We start from the raw sequence: 20,037 nt of genomic DNA on the forward strand, positions 1-20,037 counted from the left end.
CAACTTTATTGAGTTCAGGAAGTCAGTTATGGTGAAACAGTTGAGATGGGCAGTGTGGGAGGTGGAAATGTTTGGTGGGCAATGGGAAGAAACTGGGGGAGTTGGAAGTCAATATTGCCTACCTACTCAGCCTACCAAATTTGACATCAGTGTGCTAGTTTTTAATATTTTGCTCACTGGGACGTAAACAAAAGCATCTATAGTCTAGGGCCCCCCTTTTTGTTCCTCAGTTGGATGAGAACCAACAGTCAAAAGGTTGGCCCAGGGCATGAGCTGAAGGCCGATGTTGTAGCAACCTTGCTTAAGGTAACAGGCAGGTTTGAGTCTGGTCAGTGCCTGGGTGGGAGACCACATGTGGGCCCTATATCTTCAGCCTTGAGTTCCCTGAAAGGCAGGATAAAAATGTAATAAACAAAATAAACTGTGGCTAGGGACATTGCTTTACTCTTACTTAACTTCCTAGCTATTAGCAGACAAATCCTCGAATCATGTTGTATTGAGCTGAGAAGTTAATGTGCACAGGAGAACCTAGTTATTAGTGGAACTGCTGTTTGCGATTCCACGTATCCGTGGTGTGTCTAATAGACACCCGTTTCCAGTATCCGTGGATACAATAGGGTTAAATTCCATGTATCTATGGTTCCTAGAGGGCCAGAAGTGACCACTGAGATCACTTCAGTCCTCCATTTTGTCTCAAGCTACTTTGTGGCTTGTTGCTTCCAAAAATTGGACTACTTTCCGTGATTTTTTTGAGGCATTTCTTCTTTTGGGGGCCATTCCTGGGCACAAGGGGGACCTGTGGAGCATGCCACAATAAGTTCTGGGCCGTTTTGAGGCTTTTACAATTTTTTTCCCATCCACCCTGGAACCTAACCCCCCTTTCTCCATAGCTGTAGTGCCTTGTTACTCGCAGTTCCGTTACCCATGGTAGTAGGTGAGTAACGGATCCCCTGGGAGTAACAAGATTCTCCTGTACGTAAGAAAGAGAACAACTTGTTATGAGGCAGCTAGCAAAATATTAGTATTAGTACGGATAATAAATTGAAGCTGAATCTAAAAAAGACAGAGGTACTGATGGTGAGGGGTCATAATTCCTGAACTAATAATTTCAGAACTTCCTGTTCTGGATGGGGTTGCACCATCCCCTAAAGGAACAGGAATGTAGTTTGGGAGTGCTTCTGGTCCCAGGCCTCACCCAGGTGTCTCAGCTGGAGGCGATGGCCAGGAGTACTTTCTATTAACTTTGTTTGATATGACAGTTCCTTGAAGATAATGATCTCAAAACTGTGGTGCACTCACTAGTAACTTCTCGGCTTGACTACTGCAATGTGCTGTACGTGGGGCTGCCTTTGTATGTCGTTCGGAAACTTCAGTTAGTTCAAAATGCAGCAGCTGAATTGGTCTCTGGGGTTTCTCGTAGAGACCACATTATGCCTGTTTTAAAACAACTGCACTGGCTGCCAATATGTTTCCAGGCAAAATACAAGCGCTGGTAATTATCTTTAAAGCCCTAAATGGCTTTGGACTGGGTTACCTGGGAGAGCGCCTTCTTCAGTATGATCCCCACCACACTTTAAGGTCATCAGGAGAGGTCCATCTGGGGACCGGGCCTTCTCTGTAGCTGCTCCTGGGGTCCGGAACGCGCTCCCTGTGGATATTAGAGGCTTAAGAGCTTTAGAAGCTTTTAAAAGAGCCCTAAAAACGTATCTTTTAAGACTGGCCTTTAGTGAGTACTGAAATGATTTTAAACTGATTTTAATGAGTTGTTTTTTTTAAATCTGTTTTTGTAATTGTGAACCACCTAGAGCCATCTGGGTGAGGTGGTATACAAATCTAATAAGGATGATGCTCTGAAATTATATCTGGACTTTGAACTGGCTCTAACCTAATCCAGGCATGCGAGTATTGAGCTGAAATAGCGCACAAAAGGTGATGCTTGGGTCAGTGAATGAGACTACCTCTTGCTTTTATTTTCCTTAGAACAGGTTATTCTGACTTTCCTTAATGGAAAGATCATTCTCTCTCATAAATAAGAGCTAGGTGGTATTTCAGTTAAGGTTAAAGTACAGAGGCTCAGACTGCGTTCAGAAGTATATGTTGACCGCTCTGGCTAATCATACTCCATTCAGTTAGGATGACCTGATCCCATCCCTCTTCCTCGTGGTACCATCTGATGTGGTGTTCTTCACTGTAAGGCCTGGGGCCCAGTGGCGGCTGCCATCAACCCCAAGTGTGGCTCCTTGACTAATTGTTTATTGGGCATGTGTGAAGCTTCTGTGCAGTCCCCATGGCACCATGGGGTAGCAATCATTCTCACTGTGCAGTGTTGCACTTTGTCCAACTTTGTGGGGTGGGGGTGGGGGCTCATTTCCAAGAGCCCCTTGAGCCCCTGAACCGTGCACGCAGGCACAGAGTGCTGGGAAACATAATCCCTCCCAGTCCTTTCCTCCTAGAGCTTTTGAGAGAGGGCTCCTTCTCTGCTGGTGTAGGAGGGCACCCATTGTAAGTTATCCCCACCCACTTGCTCCAGAAGGCAGGGCTATTCAAATGACCTTTAAGAAGCCTCTGTTGGGTGGTCCCCTTTAGTCCATTAGTCCTTCCTTTACTCCAGAGAGCCATTCCTTTACTACTGCTTTTATTTGAGGCCTACCTTTTTTATTTGATTTTTCTACTCCAGTTATTCAAGAACTACACTTGATCCCCTTTTCTGTCCCTTCCATCTCCTTTTTCTCCTTTCAGCTAGCACTTATTTCTAATTTTTTAAAAAAAACCCTAAAACGTTCACTTGTCTGTCTTCTATTCTCCCCTTTTCCATTCTGGCCCCACCCCCATGGCTTCTGATCAGCATAGGCAGAGTGCTAGGAAGTCTAGCCCTTTCCAGTCCTTTCTTCCTAGAGCTCATAAGAGAGGGCTCTGTCTCTCTTAAATGGCCCTCCCAGCACTGACACAAGCACAGGACTCTGTGGAGGTCAGCACAATGGGAAATGGCCCCACTGTGCTAAAGTGGCCCCTGCTTGAAAAATAGTGCAGATCACTGGTTTAATGTATCTTTTGTGTTTTTAAATGGCTGTTATACACTCAGCTTTCATTATAGGGCAAAATAAAAAGGACAGCTTTGCTGATATAATCTCCCCACCCCCACCTCTGCTTCCGCCCTCCCCTCTCCCTCTTTTTTCCTTTGTGGAAGCAAGTTATTTTTTCTTAAAAGAAGAACAAAAGCAAAGGGCATAATCCATATCCTCCACAGGCACACCTAAGAATTGATGTAGGTCTTAATGAGCCCTTTTTCATGTGCAGGAGGCTGCCTTCTTTTTAATGAGATGCCCATGTGTGCTTCTCCTCTCCAGGACTCCAGCACTCCAAATGGACAAAATAATCAAACATGGGGTTTATAAAAGAGAGATTTGTGGGCAAATCTTAGCTTGTGTGTTTAATGTTTATGTGTATGCATGCACTGAAGTAGTAATTAACTTCCAGCAAGCAATACTGAGGAAAGGTGCTGTAGCATGATTCCAGTGTAGGCATCTGTTAATGAGACTAAAGCTGGGTGCTGGATCACTCTTTTTAAACCAAGCCTGGAACTTTTCTTCTTGTTTGCTTTGTTACCAATTGTCTGCATTTCTCTGGGAGATACCTTGTCACTGATGGGAATTGACATATCGTTTGAATTTAGATTGATTCACCACTTCCGTTCAGTAAAACCAGTGGTACTTGAGGGAGTATTCTGTTTCAATCATCCCATTTGGTATAAGATCGCATTAAAACTACTGTCTCTTCTCTTTCTGTTTCTTTACTTATACATACACACTTATATCCAACTCCTGCTCCTTTTAGACAGCTGAGAGCAGCTTACAGGGAGTTTTCAGCAGTCTCTTGTGTGGGCAGTGATCAATCTGCATCCATGTTGTTTCAACAAAGTTACAACACTGTGCTTCCCCACTATATTTCTGTGATTTTTATTACTTAGGTATTATAAACAACTAGATCAGACTCCTGAAAGAGGGAGGAATTAAAAATATACTAGTAGTTCAAGTGCTCCTTTATATCATTTTCCTCCATTGAAGAAATCTAGTATTTGGTATAGTCAGCGTGGTGTAGTGGTTAGAGTGCTGGACTAGGACCGGGGAGACCCGAGTTCAAATCCCCATTCAGCCATGAGACTTGCTGGGTGACTCTGGTCCAGTCACTTCTCTCTCAGCCTAACCTATTTCACAGGGTTGTTGTGGGGAGAGACCTAAGTATGTAGTACACCACTCTGGGCTCCTTGGAGGGAGAGCAGGATATAAAATGTTGATGATGATAATAATAATAATAATGTGGGTGTTTAAAAGGTGCCAGTACTCTTGCCTCAGTGGCATACTGGTGCTTTCAGAGCCTGGCTATGCCCCCCACGCATGTGATGCAAAGCAGCATGCGACATTGCTGTGATCCCTGGCAGGGGGTGAGTTTCTGGGTGCGGTGCTGGGTGTGTTAGAAGCTTGGTGACACTCCCTGTGCGTCGCGCACACACAGGGGACATGGCCAAGCTCTGAAAGTGGCCAGTGCGGCACTCAGAAACTCACTCCCCACCTGAGATTGCTGCTTCAGGACAAGGTGACAGTACTCGGTATCAGTACATACCGTTGCAAAAAAAGAACTGGGTATAGTACATTTTAACCGATCATCTGAAGAAAGGCTATAGAATAATGTGTTTGACAAGGAAGAATACACCATTAAAAATATACATACTGGTATTTTAAGTGAAAACAATTGAACGTTTTCCTCTTAAGTGGCTTTGCTAAATAGAGTTGCCACTTTTACTGACCCTGATCCTCTGTCCTTAAAAGTAATGTGACCCAAAGAAGCTTTTTCTGGCAAGATGATGAAGTGGTTGGTTTAATGGCAATTTTTCATAAGTTTGTTTTACATGTTCTATGCATTTAAAAAAGTAAGCTTAATTTACTATGGGACAGTACTTGCTTCTAATAACTTTTCTATGGACCTAAACATACAGTAATTCAATATCTCATCTCTCTCTCTCTCTCTCTCAGTCTTTAGAAGGTTTAGACAAGTGCAAGATGGGTTTGACTGATTCTAGTCTGCATAAAGCAAAGAGGCAAGATGACCTCATTGCAGATGACGAGGATGAAGATGAAGGCATTGAGGAGGAAGAGGAGCATTGGGGTAAATACTGAATTGTGAACTGAGGTTTGCTAACATTCATCCAAAAATCTTCTCTTAATTCTGCATGCCCAAGGAACTGATGTCTCTCAAATAGCAATCCCACCTGTCACAGGACAAATGTCTTTTGAAAGGAGAGGATTTCAAAAGTAATTTGTTATATGACATGAGGGAATATGTTGTTCAGGGAGTGATGGATGGTAGGTGGCCAAGCATGCAGATGCTGTTCCCAGAGTGGTCCCATTTCCTAAGCGGAATATCTTATAGTGCTCACACGTAGTTTTCCATTCAAATGCAAACCATGGCAGTCCCTGCTTAGCAAAGGGGAGCATTCATGCTTGCTATCACAAGACTAGCGCTCTTCCCATATCACTGATGTGACTAAAAGTTAATTTGATCCTACATAGCCCCCAGATTACAGATTATTTCACCCAGTTTGGGTGAAAATTATGGGAGCATAGTAGGTTATTAGCTATTCTACTCTCAAATAACTACCCACAGAAACTATTTCTTAGGGATTCCGTTATTTTTCCAACTTAAGTTAACATTAAATATTTATTTCCTGTTTCCTTAAAGATTCCTTTTTGCCTGGACCTAATGCTGAACAAATAGCATGCCTAAAGATGTATTTTGGCCATTCATGTTTTAAACCGTAAGTTTAGTTATATTTTGTATGTGTGGCAATAGGATAGAATAGTCAGTTGAAATCCTAAAATACCAAACATAAGGATCAGTCTGTTAATTTATCACATGTGTTGGCATTCCTGTGGTGAGTCCTTTGCCCCAACTGTATTGTTTAGATAAGTTCAGTAACTCCTGCTAACTGGGCAAAGAGGCACCTTCTGAAAGTGGTGATTCTCTGTATATTTAGCAGGGGGAGAGCAACTGTCCCTGTTCATCCCCAGCACAGCATTCCTTCCAGTGACTGTTGCTGGTTTGTTTGTTAGATTGTGAACCTTTTGAGGACAGGGAACCGTCGTCTTATACTTTTTCTGTGTGAACTGTTTGAAAACGTTATTTTGAAATGTAATTATAAATGGTGGTAGTAGTTGGCCACTGAATTAAGGCCATTGTGCATAGTGTGGTGGCTTTCAGATTCTATGCTTATGAGGAGTTCTGTAATGTCAAGAGTAGCAGTGGTGGAGAAATGTCCTTGGAAGACAACTTGCTCACCATTGCAACCATCTCCTGCAATGCACAGCCCCAAGGGGGTGTTGTGAGGTGTGTTCTAGGACATACTCTTGATCCAAATGAGGTGATAGTTGCTTGGCTGGTGCCCCATGTAAGCTGCCTGGGTGCCCTGTGAGAGGAAGCTTATAAAGGATAAATTAAGGTTGATATCTTTAAAAAATGTAGTCCACAAAGAACTAGAAATTGCATAGAGAAAGCAATCTGAGGAAGTAAATAGGAAGATTTTAGGGCTCATAAGATCTCAGTTTCTGTAAAAAGAAACCTGTATGTAGTACATGAGAGTTTGTATGTTGATTTGACTAAAAGCCAGTTATTGTCAGACCTTAGAGGTGAAATGGGATATTTTGTATTATGTTTTTTCTTTAATTACAAGGGTCCAGTGGAAAGTGATATCTTCAGTTTTGCAAGACAGAAGGGACAATCTTGTTGTGATGGCAACGGGTGAGTTCAATGTATTTATTGTGAACTATTGTTTAAGTGACTTCTAATAAACTCATGCAAGATGGTTTGCATGGTGGTGGAGGCCATTGTTGCTGTTTTGAACTCTGATAAAGAACTGGGAAATGGTTAGGATATCTGGTTGGACTAGGAGTATATAATAATAAAATACATATTTATACTATTCCATAAGTATAGTGTTTGGATAGTCAAATAAGCGTAGTGGAGATTTGAGGAAATTTAGGGGATGGGAGGGCATTCTCAAAACTTGAAACTACATAAAGAGCAGAGCCGGAAACCTGGAATGTAAATCTGAAAGACTAGAACTGGGAGTGGGAAACTGAAGATTGAAAGAGCAATCTCCTCACCACCACCACCACCACCACCCAAATTAAAGCAGAGGAAAAACCTGTATCCCTTGTCATTCCTTTCTGAGATTATTCTTGTGAGTGCAACTCTTTAGTTTTTTCTTTGACTTTCTCAAAGTTCCTTTTTTTTTTAAACTTAGTTGGATTTGGTGGCAGGTTGAAGCAATATCTAATAGATATTTGAGGTGATCCATGTTACCTCAAAACTTTTGTTCTGTGCCTGTGCAGTAACCCCTGCAGAAGAATTCCATCTCCATGAGGCCAGTGTTCTCTCTAATTTTTTTCATCTGTGTGCGGACTAAGTTTTGTTCTGGGCGGCAGTATCAAGGCAGTGTATGCGCATATGTATTCAGAGTGGGGCCTTCCTGATTCAACCTGAGTGGGATCTAAAATTTACTGAGCGGACATCAAAAAACTTGTGAGTGTGTGCACGACTTAGAGGGACCACTGCATGAGGCTCTCTTCGGCTCTGCCAAATCGTGCATGTGGCACGGCCGTTACTTTTGGTGGAAGAGTGCCTTTCTCCTCAGCTCCTTCTTGACGGCTGCACTGCTCGCATCGTGAAGGATTTGCTCTCATCCCAGTTCCTGTGTTCAAAAACTTTTCCTCTTGATTCTTTGGCTTGACTATGGACAGTTTTACGGCTGCTTCTTTGGATTTTGTTTCGGCTTTGTTCCTCTCTGTGACTTTTCTGGCTTCGGCAATGGTCTTTTTTTTTTTTTGTTTCCCCTTCATCTCACCCCTCTCTATTGGTCTGATGGACATTAGAAAAACCTTTAATAAGTGTGCCTCTTGGAGGTGTACTCTGCCGTCCTTTGAGAGGAACAACAAATGCTTAATTTGCCTAGTAGAGGAACATAAGGTGAAAGCCTGCAAAACGTGTTTAGCCTTTTCAAGGCAAACAAAAAACAGAGAACTTCATCTTAGAGTGGTACTCTACAAAACCACTCTCAGACCCCTGACTCTGATGCCAAAGCCTCCATTTCCATCAATGTTGATGGTATCGATGTCAGCCAACACCGCCCCTCGGGATCGAGGGTGACTTTGGGGGATTCCAATGCCTTTGCATCTTGAGCTTCTTTGAATAAAGAAGAAGGATACTTAAGCCTTTAAAAGCTGGATGCCCAACATTGACGCCATTAGAAACACAAATGTAATGGTCTGTCAGACTAAAATTTGTTGTGAGTACAATATCGAGGGCATCATTGACCAGTAAAGCGGACACCCCTTTTAAGAGTGTACCACTAGTCACATCACCTATTGTAATAGACCTTTCCAGACTCTTCAGCCCAATCTGTGCATTCCATCTCTAGCAAGGAAGGGCACCTCTCTTCTAGAGAGGCTTCCTCAATACCACAGGACAAATGGTCTCCACTGCTAGTACCCCATGAGGTTCTCCCTTTAAAGGTTTCCCTTTGCATGGATTAGACAAGGGTGATGATTTGGAATCTGTTCCAGTGCCATCGGCATCCCCTGCAAAGGTAATTCCATGTTGCTCTCCATCTTACCTCACAGAGAGAGATTTCATCACTGCGCTCCACACGTTGCATCCATGACATGACCAATGGACTACCGGAGCTCTCCAGGGGCCCTTGACCTGGGCTACATTAGGGGTCTCAGGCGTTAGAGGAATCCGTATTACTTGCCTTTTGCCTGTGTTACCATATTACTTTGCTAAATACAGGCTATGGAAATCTGTGAAATTCAAAGGTGATCCAGAAAAAGCCCCTGTAAAAGAACATGAGCTTATTCAGAGACTGGTGACAGCATCTCCTTGCAAGAAGCCAAAAGCTCCTTGCACCCCCACTGAAAGGTATTGTCTCCAGCTCCTACCCACCCAACTGAAACAGACCTGGAGGTCATCCACCATTCTCCTGTTCCACACAAATCTTCTGAAAGAGGAAAAGAGCACTCTGAGGGGGAATACAACTTTGGCTACTCTTCTGAGGGGAACCATTCGGAGAACCTTTCGGATCATTCCCCTGATGAAACTGGCACATCCTTCATCTAACCCGTCTACAGAGGAGACTAAGTCATACCGAATTCAAGTGGCAGACATGGCAAAAGCTTTAGGCTTGGAATGGCAAGTACCAATGCCTGAGATTAAGGACCTTGTGTATGACTTCATGGTCACTTCCTCAGCTGCCCAACCAGCATCTCTGCCAATGCTGCCTGTCCTTGCCAGTTCCACAAAAGGGTGCTGGAACGCTCCATCTCAGTCTCTATGACAACACCAAAGAGTGGGAAGTTTCTATAGGATACAAGAGGAGCCCTGCCCCTTCCTCTTTAAGCACTCTCCACCAAATTCACTGGTTGTACTGTTAGCAGTAAATCAAGAAGAATGCACTCGGCTCCAGTGGATAAGGAAGAGAAGAAACTGGATGCAGTGGGGTGCAGATTTTACTCTACATCATATTGGACATTAAAATATCCAGCTACATGGCTTGCATGGTGAAGTACCATTACTCCATCTGGAACACTCTTAAGGAGTTCTTAAAGGACATCCCAGAGGAGTACTGTGAGAAATTCAGAACAGCACTAGCTAAATCTGCCGCTGTCATCCTGCAACGTTTAAGCACGACAAAGCACCTAGAAAAGACAATCCATTGCAGGTGATGTGCCTCTCCAGAGACACTCTTGGTTGCGTTCTACATCTCTACGACATGGCATGAAGGATAAAGTCTAGAATCTGCCATTTGAAGGGGATGGTATGTTTAGTACACAGACAGACAAAACTATGGAGAAGATGAAGTCCCGTTATACGGCGAAGACCAATTCAAGCAGTCAGAGCGGAAAGACGATAAGAAGTCTTTTTTTTTTTTTTAGATACACACCTAAATGACAATACAACCCTAGACAAAGGCAATAGCAAAGGACCAAGCCCCAAGACTATTCCCAGAGGTGGTCTTACCCCTGGACTTCTGGACTGAAGACCAAATCCAAAACTTCTTTAGTCTGTCCCAGGTGGTGTGGTGCTGTGCTGCCAGCCTGTGCTGTGCTGTGTGGCCAAGTGTGACCTTTGCTTTAGAGATGGCGGGGGAGTGGGGGGGGATATGTGGGATGGGAATATGTTAAGTTGTGTTTTGAAATGTTTTTGCTAATGCATATTTGCATAAATATATCTATTTTATATTGTTATGTTCTTGTGAGTTCAGTTGCTGTTTATGCCCTACAGAACCCACATGTTAAAAATACTGCATGTGTCACAGGGGGATGGTGCTTAACTTGTGGTGGGTCGGGATGGAACTCCAAAGGCCTTTAGGTACAGGCTCCAAAATTACCTGAGTTCACCTCTGACCATGTCAAGCAGACTATCTGACGCTTTGGACCAGGAAGTGTCTTGAACGCAACTCCCTTCTCCCATACAACTTGCCACTTTTTCCTAAAGTGGAGGCCTCTGTCCCATTATGGACCTACGCAACCTAAACAAATTTGTAAAAGCCAAGAAATTCAGAATGACCTCCTCTCAAGGCATTCTTCCCCTGCCAACGAGGGAAGAATGGTTTGTGATGCTAGACCTGAAAGATGCCCATTTCCATGTTGGAATATGGACAGAACACAGGAAGTACTTAAGATTCACACTGGGTCCACGAATTACCAGTATTTGATCCTGGTGTTACGACTATCAACAGCACCCATTGTCCTTATGAAACGTGTCAGTGCCATCTAGCACACCTGAGGATATGGGCATCTCAATTTACTCTTATCTGGATGACTGGTTGCCAACTTCAAAATGCAAGTATACCCTAGTCTCTTAGGTTCAGTACATGATAGACCTGTAAGCAGAACTAGGAATCATAGTTAAAGAAATCAGTCCTAACATCACAAACATGAATCCAGTTTATCAGTGTGGTTCTGGACTCTCAAACAAAGAGATCATACCTTCTGAAAGACAGGAGACAGTTAATCTTAGATCTGAACTCCTCATTCTCCCTCAATCTGAAGCAAAGAGCTCGGACAGTGCAAAGACTGCTTGGCCTCATGCACAGCTACCATGCCCCATGCAAGACTTCAAATGCACAGACTCCAAAACTGGTTTCTACTAGTGTTCAAACCAAACTCTGACAGTCAGACTATGTGGCTGACACTTCCATCATTTGTACTAAAATCTCTACATTGCTGGGCCAGGATGGATTCCCTTCTCACTAAGTATGCCTTTCAAGCTTCCAACTCAGTCTTGAACAGTGACATCAGATGCCTCCCTAAAAGATTGGGGAGCCCACTGCAGAGGGTTCCGTGTCCAAGGCAAATGGGCACTACAAGAGTCTCTTCATATAAAATTCCTGGAAATACTAGCAGCACCCTTCATCAAGGGTACAGACAGTTCCCTGGTGGATGCACTCAGCAGAGACTTTCAACCCCTTCTAACAACACACGTGGGAGATAAACCCAGAACTTCTCCAAAACATCTTTTGGGACCTCTTTGCGACTCAGCGCGCACACACACACACACACACACACACACACACACAGAGAGAGAGAGAGAGAGAGAGAGAGAGAGAGAGAGAAAACTATACTGCTCCAGGGCAGGCATAGGAAAGAACTCCATTGGAGACACCTTCCAGATGCCCTGGACAAAGCAGTTCTACCTCTTCCCTCCCCTTCCCCCCCACCCCCAAGATCATGAGCAAAATCCTGCAGGAAAGGACTCAGCGCAGCCTACTCCCACTATGGCAGCCCCGACAGCTGTGGTTCCCTGTCCTTCTGCGTCTGTCTCAGGGTCATCATAATTAACACTTCCTGCTCTGCCAAAACCTTCTTTCACAGGGAGCAGGCCGTGTCTTCTACCCCAATCTCCAAGTGTTGAACCTGATGGCCTCGAAGCTCAACTTTTAGATACTATCCTCCTGAATGAAAGAATTGAGTCAACAGGGAGGATTGCATCCAAGGGCTTTGACCCTTACCATGTGTCAGTCCATCAGATCCTTCTATACCTAATTAGCAGTGCTCTCTGCAAGACACCAAGCAGTGCTCTTAGCACTTAGCACTTAACACTTAGCAGTGCTCTCTGCAAGCCACCAAGGCTGGGGCAGACACACAGTGTTCTCCCGTCCTCAAAGGAATAAATAACCTCTTGCCACCTGTCAGAGAACCCATTGAGCCATGGAATCTCTCAATGGTCTGGTCTTCTCTTACCGAAGCTTCATTTGAATCTCTCGTCTCTGCTTCCCTCAAATATTTGTCCTTAAAAGTTGCCATCCTTGTTGCCATAACATTGGCAAGGAGAGTCAGCTCTTTGTGCTGACTCTCCTTACAGCAAATTCTATCCAGACAAAGTCATTCTGAGGATACACCCCACCTTTAGACCAAAAGTAGTTTCTGAATGTCACCTAAATCAGGACATTGTACTACCTATCTTCTTCTTAAATCCATCCACTCCTCTGGAGAAATCCATGGATAGGACAACACTGTTTAGATAAACCAACAAACAGTTTGTCTCAACCTATTTCAAGATACAGACTATCCCAGTGGCTCATAGAACTCATCTTCATGTGCTGTAACCAGCAAGCGGTAAAGCTTCTCTCAGAGATCAAGGCACATTCTATTAGAACCATGGCCACATCATTGGCTCACTTGTCAGGCATCAGCATGAAAGACCTCTGTAAAGCAGCCACCTGGTCTACAGACCTTCCCTTCATCAGATACTATGCTATGGACATCTGTGCAGAACTGGAGGCCAACTTTGGTTAGGCAGTTCTTAAAAAGGTGCTCTAAACATATCCTAGCACCCACCACCTTTAAGTAGAGCTTGCTAATCACCCAGGTTGTGAGGGAACATGGATCATCTTGGAGATAAACGGGTTGCTTACCTGTAACAGGTGATCCATGTTCATTCACAACATTTGCCCCATCTATCCCACTCCTAGGATATTTCTACAGTAATAAAGACTTACCTGACTCCGTCAATCTACAGTCTTTGCTTATCACAGGGGCCAGTTGGGAACTGAGGAGAAAGGTGGTCTCCCGCCAAAAATAATGGTTGCACCACATGCACAATTTGGTGGTGCCAAAGAGTGCCTCATGGAGCTTGGAATTCTTCCGTGGGGGTTACTGGGTGCAGAACCCAAGTGGTGAGTGAACATGGATCACCAGAAAGATCACCTGTTACAGGTAAGCAACCTGTTTTTTTGGTATCTTGGACATCACCCAAGGAATTAAGTGTGTGTGTGTGTGTGTGTGTGTGTGAGAGAGAGAGAGAGAGAGAGAGAGAGAGAGAGAGAGAGAGAGAGAGAGAGAGAGTTTATTGAAGGGAGATGTCAGTTTTAGCCTTGATGTGACTTCCTTCATATCTTCAAAATCTAAATTTGACACATCACAAGGACATGCCTTAATGTGGTATCTTCACTGAGCTGGGAAGTTCCTTATTAGTATGTAGACAGACAGACACACACCTTTCATTAGAGATGTGCTTCTTTTCAGGATATGGGAAGAGTTTGTGCTTTCAATTTCCACCCATATACACTGGAGGTACTGGAATAGTGATCTCTCCTCTTATTTCTTTGATGGAGGACCAAGTACTGCAGCTTGAGTAAGTCTGAATTTGTCATGGGGTTGTGGCTTGTCCTAAAAGACTTTTGACTTTTTCTAGTCCCATGACAGCTTTGAGTATATGTTAATCTCCATATTGTTAACAGAAGCCCACAGAATGCAAAAACATCTCCTGTCCATGTATAAGAAACTTCACAGAAGTCTTGTTTAAGAAATACACTTGGAGCCAAACATATAGATGTTGCTTCTGGTAACCGATTCATCTTTTCATTTCATTTTTTAAAAAAAATTTACATTCTATATACCGCTCTTCCTCCAAGGAGCCCAGAGTGGTGTACTACATACTTAGGTTTCTCCTCACAACAACCTATAGTAGTGAAGTAGATTAGGCTGCGAGAGAAGTGACTGGCCCAGAATCACCCAGCAAGTCTCATGGCTGAACGGGGATTTGAACTTGGGTCTCCCCAGTCCTAGTCCAGCACTCTAACCACTACACCACGCTGGCTAACAGTTGGTGTACTGTTTTGGGGAACTGTTGGATGACACTTCCATCATTCTTAGATAATAATTTAGTTTTCTGAAGTCAGCTGAGAAGTTGATGCTGTAGAGAGAGGCTTGTTTTATGCTTGCACTTTATAGCTTGCACTATGCTTTTATAACTTTGCCAAATTACTGATCTGCCTTCTGCTGCTGCTGTTTGTAAATGCCTGTAGGCAAATGATACAAGTTTTTTTTAAAGTATTTATGAAGCACAAATGAATATACTTAGATGATGTGTTACATTTAGTTCATTATATTTCTTTAAGACCAAAGATACTATAAAATGGGCCATCGCAAATACATAGAATTCACAAATTGTCTAACACAGGGTTCACAAATTCCACGCACTTATACTAAATGACAATTTTCAGACTGTAGTTATGTGGGTCTGCTGCTGCAGAAGCAACAAAGAGTCTTGGGGTATCTTAAAACTCACAGATTTATTGTGGCATAAGCTTCCATGAGCTCAAGCCCAGTTCATTATGCTCAGTTGGCTGATTCTTGCTTTTTATACATAGAGGCATTTCAGTTCTGGTTAATGTAATGTTGCAGATTAGATTCAGGCTACATAGATGGTGCTATTCATTTATCCTTCATTTATTTGAAGTTCCATCAGTGTACATGGTATTTTTTGAAGTAACTTATACCAAAATGTCAGGTTCTTTCCCCAAGGACCTGTTTCAAAAATGGAGAGATGCAAGGGAAGGGAGGCAAAAGTAACAAGGCATAAATATGAGCAAATGCTGTTGCAGGTATTTAGGCTTGCTTTGTTTCTCTTTGTGTGTATCTCTAGGTGGTGCACACAGTTTTAAAACAGAGTAAAAACAACTAAAACCCATTTCACAGAATAAAAAGTTAAAACAATTTTATGGGATAAAAACAATTAAACAGATTAAAATGAATTTCAGCTAAAAGATCTTTCTAAAATCTTTCTAAAGGATCTTTCTAAAAGCAATCAGAGGTGGAGATGCTCTTATTTTGACAGAGAGCATGTTCCAAAGCCCCGGGGCAGTCACAGAGAAGGCCTGGTCCCGAGTGGCCATCAAACTGCTTGTTGTTTGCCATTGAGAATGAGGGAAAGCTGTTAAACTTGATTATTGTCAATACAGTATGTAAGCTGAGAGAGGGAGTGACAAAGATGGTTCCAAATCCCATTTAAATTTATACTAATACTTGTTAGCGCAAACTTAACAATATAGCACACTACTGAGGCACTCGTATATGTCAGCTGACTATAGGTGGCAGTTCTTAAAAGCTTTTCCTTTATTTCTCCTGGAGAAAAAGTCATGCAAAATGTAGTGAATTGTACACTTGTTCTCATAGTTTATATATATGCTCTTCTTAAAATGTGTGTGACCAAAGAATATTAGTCTTTGGAAAGACCAGTAGTAAAACTACCCTATACTGTAAAACAGATGCTGTACTTTATCAGCTAGTAGAGCTCTTATTTATTTATGGTAATGAAAAGTCCTTGGTTCTTTGCAAGTTTACTTGAAGGAGAATCAAAAGGGAATCAATAGAAAATCTGATATATTTGTGGCAATGGTGAAGAAAGCAAAAGACGCTTTCTGAATTAGAGTGGATATGGATGTCTTAAAGACCTTATTGGAGTGAAAGTGCACTTCCTCTTTGCATGCTTTAGGTGTAACATACAAATAGGGATTTGCATGCTAGGAATGTGTCTGTTGTTTCCACATCTAGAAACTGCCCGCTCACCCTCCCATCCTACTCCTAAATTCCTCTTTAGGTGTGAGCTTGGAACTTTGGTAAGAGGGAACAGTTTACATGTACATCCTTTCCAGTCATTTATTTAGAACATCCAAGGCCACACTGAGATGGGTGATGAGGCGGGGTCGGGGTGGGGGAAGTTGAATAAAACATTACTCACTTAAATAAAACAAGTTACTCAAATAAATAAAAGTTACTCAAATAAAACAAGTTGAATAAAACAAGTTACTCACTTTTGTAGTGAATTTCATGGTGAGGATCATAAAGAACAATGTTTAGTTTTGATGAACGTTGCTTTTGGTATTTCTTGCAGGATGTCAGGAATTAAAGCTTGCCTACTTGGATCAGCACAGTCAAAAAATGTCAGGGGGGAAATCAAAGCGTAAGCAACATCTCTTCTTAAAATAAAATATAAACACTATCATATTGTGAATGTACACACTGATCTTGTATGAATCTCTGGCTATTTTCAAAGAAGGTAATTTAGGCTGGCCAGTTTCCAAAGAGCTGCTTAGATTGTGCCTGATACCCTGGCTGTGCAAGTCCTGATGCTGTAGTCACTTCAAAGGATACAGGTACATCTGGGGATACAGCCCTCTGCAGTCTGTAGCACTCACAGACTGCATAGCAGAGTGAGAATCTTAAGGGGAAGGATTTCAAGAATGGAAGGTACCCACTGAGTGCTTCTCTGTCTGCCTTTGATTGTTCTGTGCTTGCCTGATCTCCAGAAATCAGAATGGGATACTTGAGAGTAGTGGTCCCTCTAATTTTTTTTCCATCTCTGTGGAATGAGTTTTGTTCTGGGCGGCAGTATCAAGGCAGTGTGTGCACATGTGCATCCAGAATGGGGCCTTCCTGATTCAACCTGAGTGGGATCTAAAATTAACTGAGTGGACATAAAAACAACAACAACAACAACTTGTGAGCATGTGCATGTGCACACACCTTAGATTATTGAGAGTTATATAGCTTAAGACCAGTGCCTTGAACTGTGCTTGAAATAGAATAGGGGATCTGTAGTGTGCTTCTGGTGATTCTTTGCTATTAGGAGGTGAGGTGCTTCATTCTGCAGTAGCTGCAGCTTCCTAGTATTTTGCAAGTATCTTCCTAGTATCTTGTTTAGCTGAGACTCAAAGCTATCCTCTTAAGCTTTTAAGTAAACATTAAGGTGTAGGAATAAAGTACATTTATATTTGAAAGAAAACATCAAAACGTCCAGTTTATATATGATGAATTCTTTGGTACTACTTCAGTTCTGGAGTAATGATGCTACTTTCTTTCATTTTTCAAAGGGGCCATTATAGAGTTATCTACATAACTCCAGAATTCTGTTCAGGAAACTTGTCATGGCTTGAAGAACTTGACCAAACAATTGGTATGTGGAAATAGTTAACAGCATGAAAATGCTCCGTAATCTTGTAGTTTTTCCAGTTGCTGGGGATTTTATCTATTCTAGGCCTTCCAAGTTGTGCTTCATATTTCTGTGCTTTTCTTGATAATTGCCAGGCAGTAAAAGCTGGAGGAGGTGGCATAGCAGTTCAGGGTTGAGGTCACATTTTTCCTGTGTATCTTTCTCTCCCCACAAATACCAAGATAAATCTGCAGTGAAATTGCAGGTGTTTGGATGAGTACCAACAAATCTATGTCAACATCAGTTCGCTAAAGGGAATTCTCATGGGAGATATGCTAACCCAAATTCTGTGACAAGAAGTGCTGAATTTTGCAATCTGTATGAATCTGCAGATTTGCACAACTGCTTTTATTTTGGTTCTGTTGTAAGAGCCAGAAACGTGCTTCAAAAAAATGGGGCCACCCATAGAGACCACATTACTCCTGTTTTAAAAGAACTACACTGACTGCCAATTTAGTTTCTGGGCAAAATACAAAGTGTTCGTTATTACCTATAAAGCCCTGGATGGCTTGGGCCCAGGGTATTCAAGAATAAGCGCCTTATTCATGAACCCTGCTACCTATTAAGATCTCCAGGAGAGGTCCAGTTGTGGTTTCCACCAGCTCACTTGGTGGTGACCCCAAACTGGGCCTTCTCTAGGGTTGCCTCGAGGCTCCAGAACACACTCCTTAATGAAATCAGAATCTTCCCATCTCTGGTAGTTTTTAAACAACTTTTGAAAACACACCTTTTATCAGGCTTTTAATTTATGGTTTTAATTTTTTTAAAAAAGTTTTATTTTTGGTAATTTTAATCTGTTTATATGGTTTTTAGGTTTTGGTGGTTGTTTGGATTGTAAACCGTGCTGAGGTTTTATATAGGGTGGTATATAAATGCAACAAATAAATATGCAAGGAAACAAAGTAAAAAGTGACCCTGATAACCCTAGTGTTGCAAAAGCATTGCGATCATATGGATCTGTTTTAATTTCCTCTTAGGTATCACACTGATAGCTGTTGATGAAGCTCACTGTATTTCTGAATGGGGACATGACTTCAGGAATTCATTCAGGTCTTTGGGATTGTTAAAGAAAACACTTCCTAAGGTAAAGTGGTGTTCTGTCTACAAAAACAGTTTAGGGATATAATCATTTTTGTGTGTTGCATTGGTACCCATCATGTGAGCAATACTTATTCAAAGGTTTTTAAGAGCTACTTCATAGGACTTGTAATGAAAAAGGCAGAAGAAAAAGAATTCTCTGAATGTGGTTCCTTTTTATTAGAATTTATCTATAAAAGTGGGCATGGTATACTGGCTGATCTCTTTTAGGGCTAGAACTGTTTCATTTTATCAGCAGTAATGAAGATTTGAAACTTAAAATTTTCATGAAGAGTGATGTTTTCAAAATTCTCACAGATCCAAGGGGCACACAGAAGAGTCATGGGCCACATACTGACTCATAACTTACCAAGGAGGTTAAACAATTATATTACTCTCGTACACAAGAACATACTTTATGTATGCACATCTGGGTGTACACACACACGGACACCTCCCCCTCCCACAATCAACAGTGATTGGTTATCCATTTTTTCCTTCATTCATTCCTTTCTCTCTCCATTTCCATGGTAGTATTCTGTTTTTTATTTTAAATTTCAGGTTCCTATTGTTGCATTAACTGCAACAGCAAGCCCATCCATCAGGGAGGACATAGTAGATTGTCTACATCTGAAGACTCCTCAGGTCACATGTACTAGTTTTGACCGGCCTAACCTATACTTGGAAGTTCAGTGGAAAAGTGGAAATATCATTCGGGATTTGCAGCAGTTTCTTTTGAAAAAGGATAGGTGAGTGTCTTCTGGCTTATTCTACCTATGGGCTACTTGTTCCAAAGCTCTTCCTTGAAAGAAATGTGTATAAACATTTATTTAAGTTCATAGCCTCCCTCTTCCTAAAGCCTAGGCCCTAGGGGATGGCAGCAACTTTGATGCATTTAGAAATTCAATTAAAGCTCATTAAAACAATATGATTTAAATACCAGAAGGAGTTTCCACTACCTACCTGAGCATGAACACCAAACATTTAAGTCTCTCAACAGGGCGGAGTTGGGGAAAGATACTCTTGGCCACCACTGCCACATGCTTTGAGAAGCATCCCAAAGTTGTGAACTATAGAGTGATGGGATGGGAATAGTCAAGGGCCAGTTCAGTCTTTAATGGGAGTTCTTGGCCCTTCCAGGTTAGATGCCACCTTCCAATCAGCCATAATTACTTCATTTTTGTAAAGATACAACTTCTGTTTGGGGGAAAGTGCTGTTGTGCTTCTCAAAAGCACCAGTAGCTTGCAAAAGAGTAGATCATATTTTTCCAAATGTTTTCAAACAAGCTGTTAGTTAAATAAAGCCAATTTTAAAGAAGGAAACTTTACAAGGGAAAATTGTCATAAATATAGCATAGTTCTAACTTTTTTATTTGCGCCATCAAATGTTCAAATCAGATATTTCACACACAGATGCTTTTTCTTTATTTTTGCAATTCTTAGATCTTATGAATTTGAAGGCCCCACTATTATTTACTGCCCTTCAAGGAAGACCACTGAACATGTAGCCAGAGAGCTGACAAAATTAAACCTTTCTTGCGGTACATATCATGCTGGCATGGGAATCAAAGCAAGGCGAGATGTCCACCATAGATTCATGAGAGATGAAATTCAGGTATGAGGGAAATTTAATTT

General features: G+C 42.0%; 1 protein-coding gene across 9 annotated transcripts in view; it reads left to right on the forward strand.

Annotated features, from left to right (window-relative positions):
• WRN (WRN RecQ like helicase) overlaps nt 1-20,037 on the forward strand; it is an 86,544-nt gene that overhangs the window by 22,043 nt on the left and 44,464 nt on the right. For all 9 annotated transcript variants that reach the window (XM_053292034.1, XM_053292040.1, XM_053292042.1 and 6 more), the window contains 9 exons: nt 5,031-5,163; nt 5,737-5,812; nt 6,725-6,792; nt 13,578-13,686; nt 16,228-16,296; nt 17,207-17,289; nt 18,303-18,409; nt 18,964-19,151; nt 19,846-20,017. In XM_053292034.1, the coding sequence (XP_053148009.1) occupies nt 5,031-5,163; nt 5,737-5,812; nt 6,725-6,792; nt 13,578-13,686; nt 16,228-16,296; nt 17,207-17,289; nt 18,303-18,409; nt 18,964-19,151; nt 19,846-20,017 (1,005 nt within the window). The remainder of the gene's footprint in view (nt 1-5,030; nt 5,164-5,736; nt 5,813-6,724; nt 6,793-13,577; nt 13,687-16,227; nt 16,297-17,206; nt 17,290-18,302; nt 18,410-18,963; nt 19,152-19,845; nt 20,018-20,037) is intronic.

Source organism: Hemicordylus capensis, chromosome 2, assembly GCF_027244095.1.
Source record: "Hemicordylus capensis ecotype Gifberg chromosome 2, rHemCap1.1.pri, whole genome shotgun sequence".
NCBI classification, from domain to species: Eukaryota; Metazoa; Chordata; class Lepidosauria; order Squamata; family Cordylidae; genus Hemicordylus; species Hemicordylus capensis.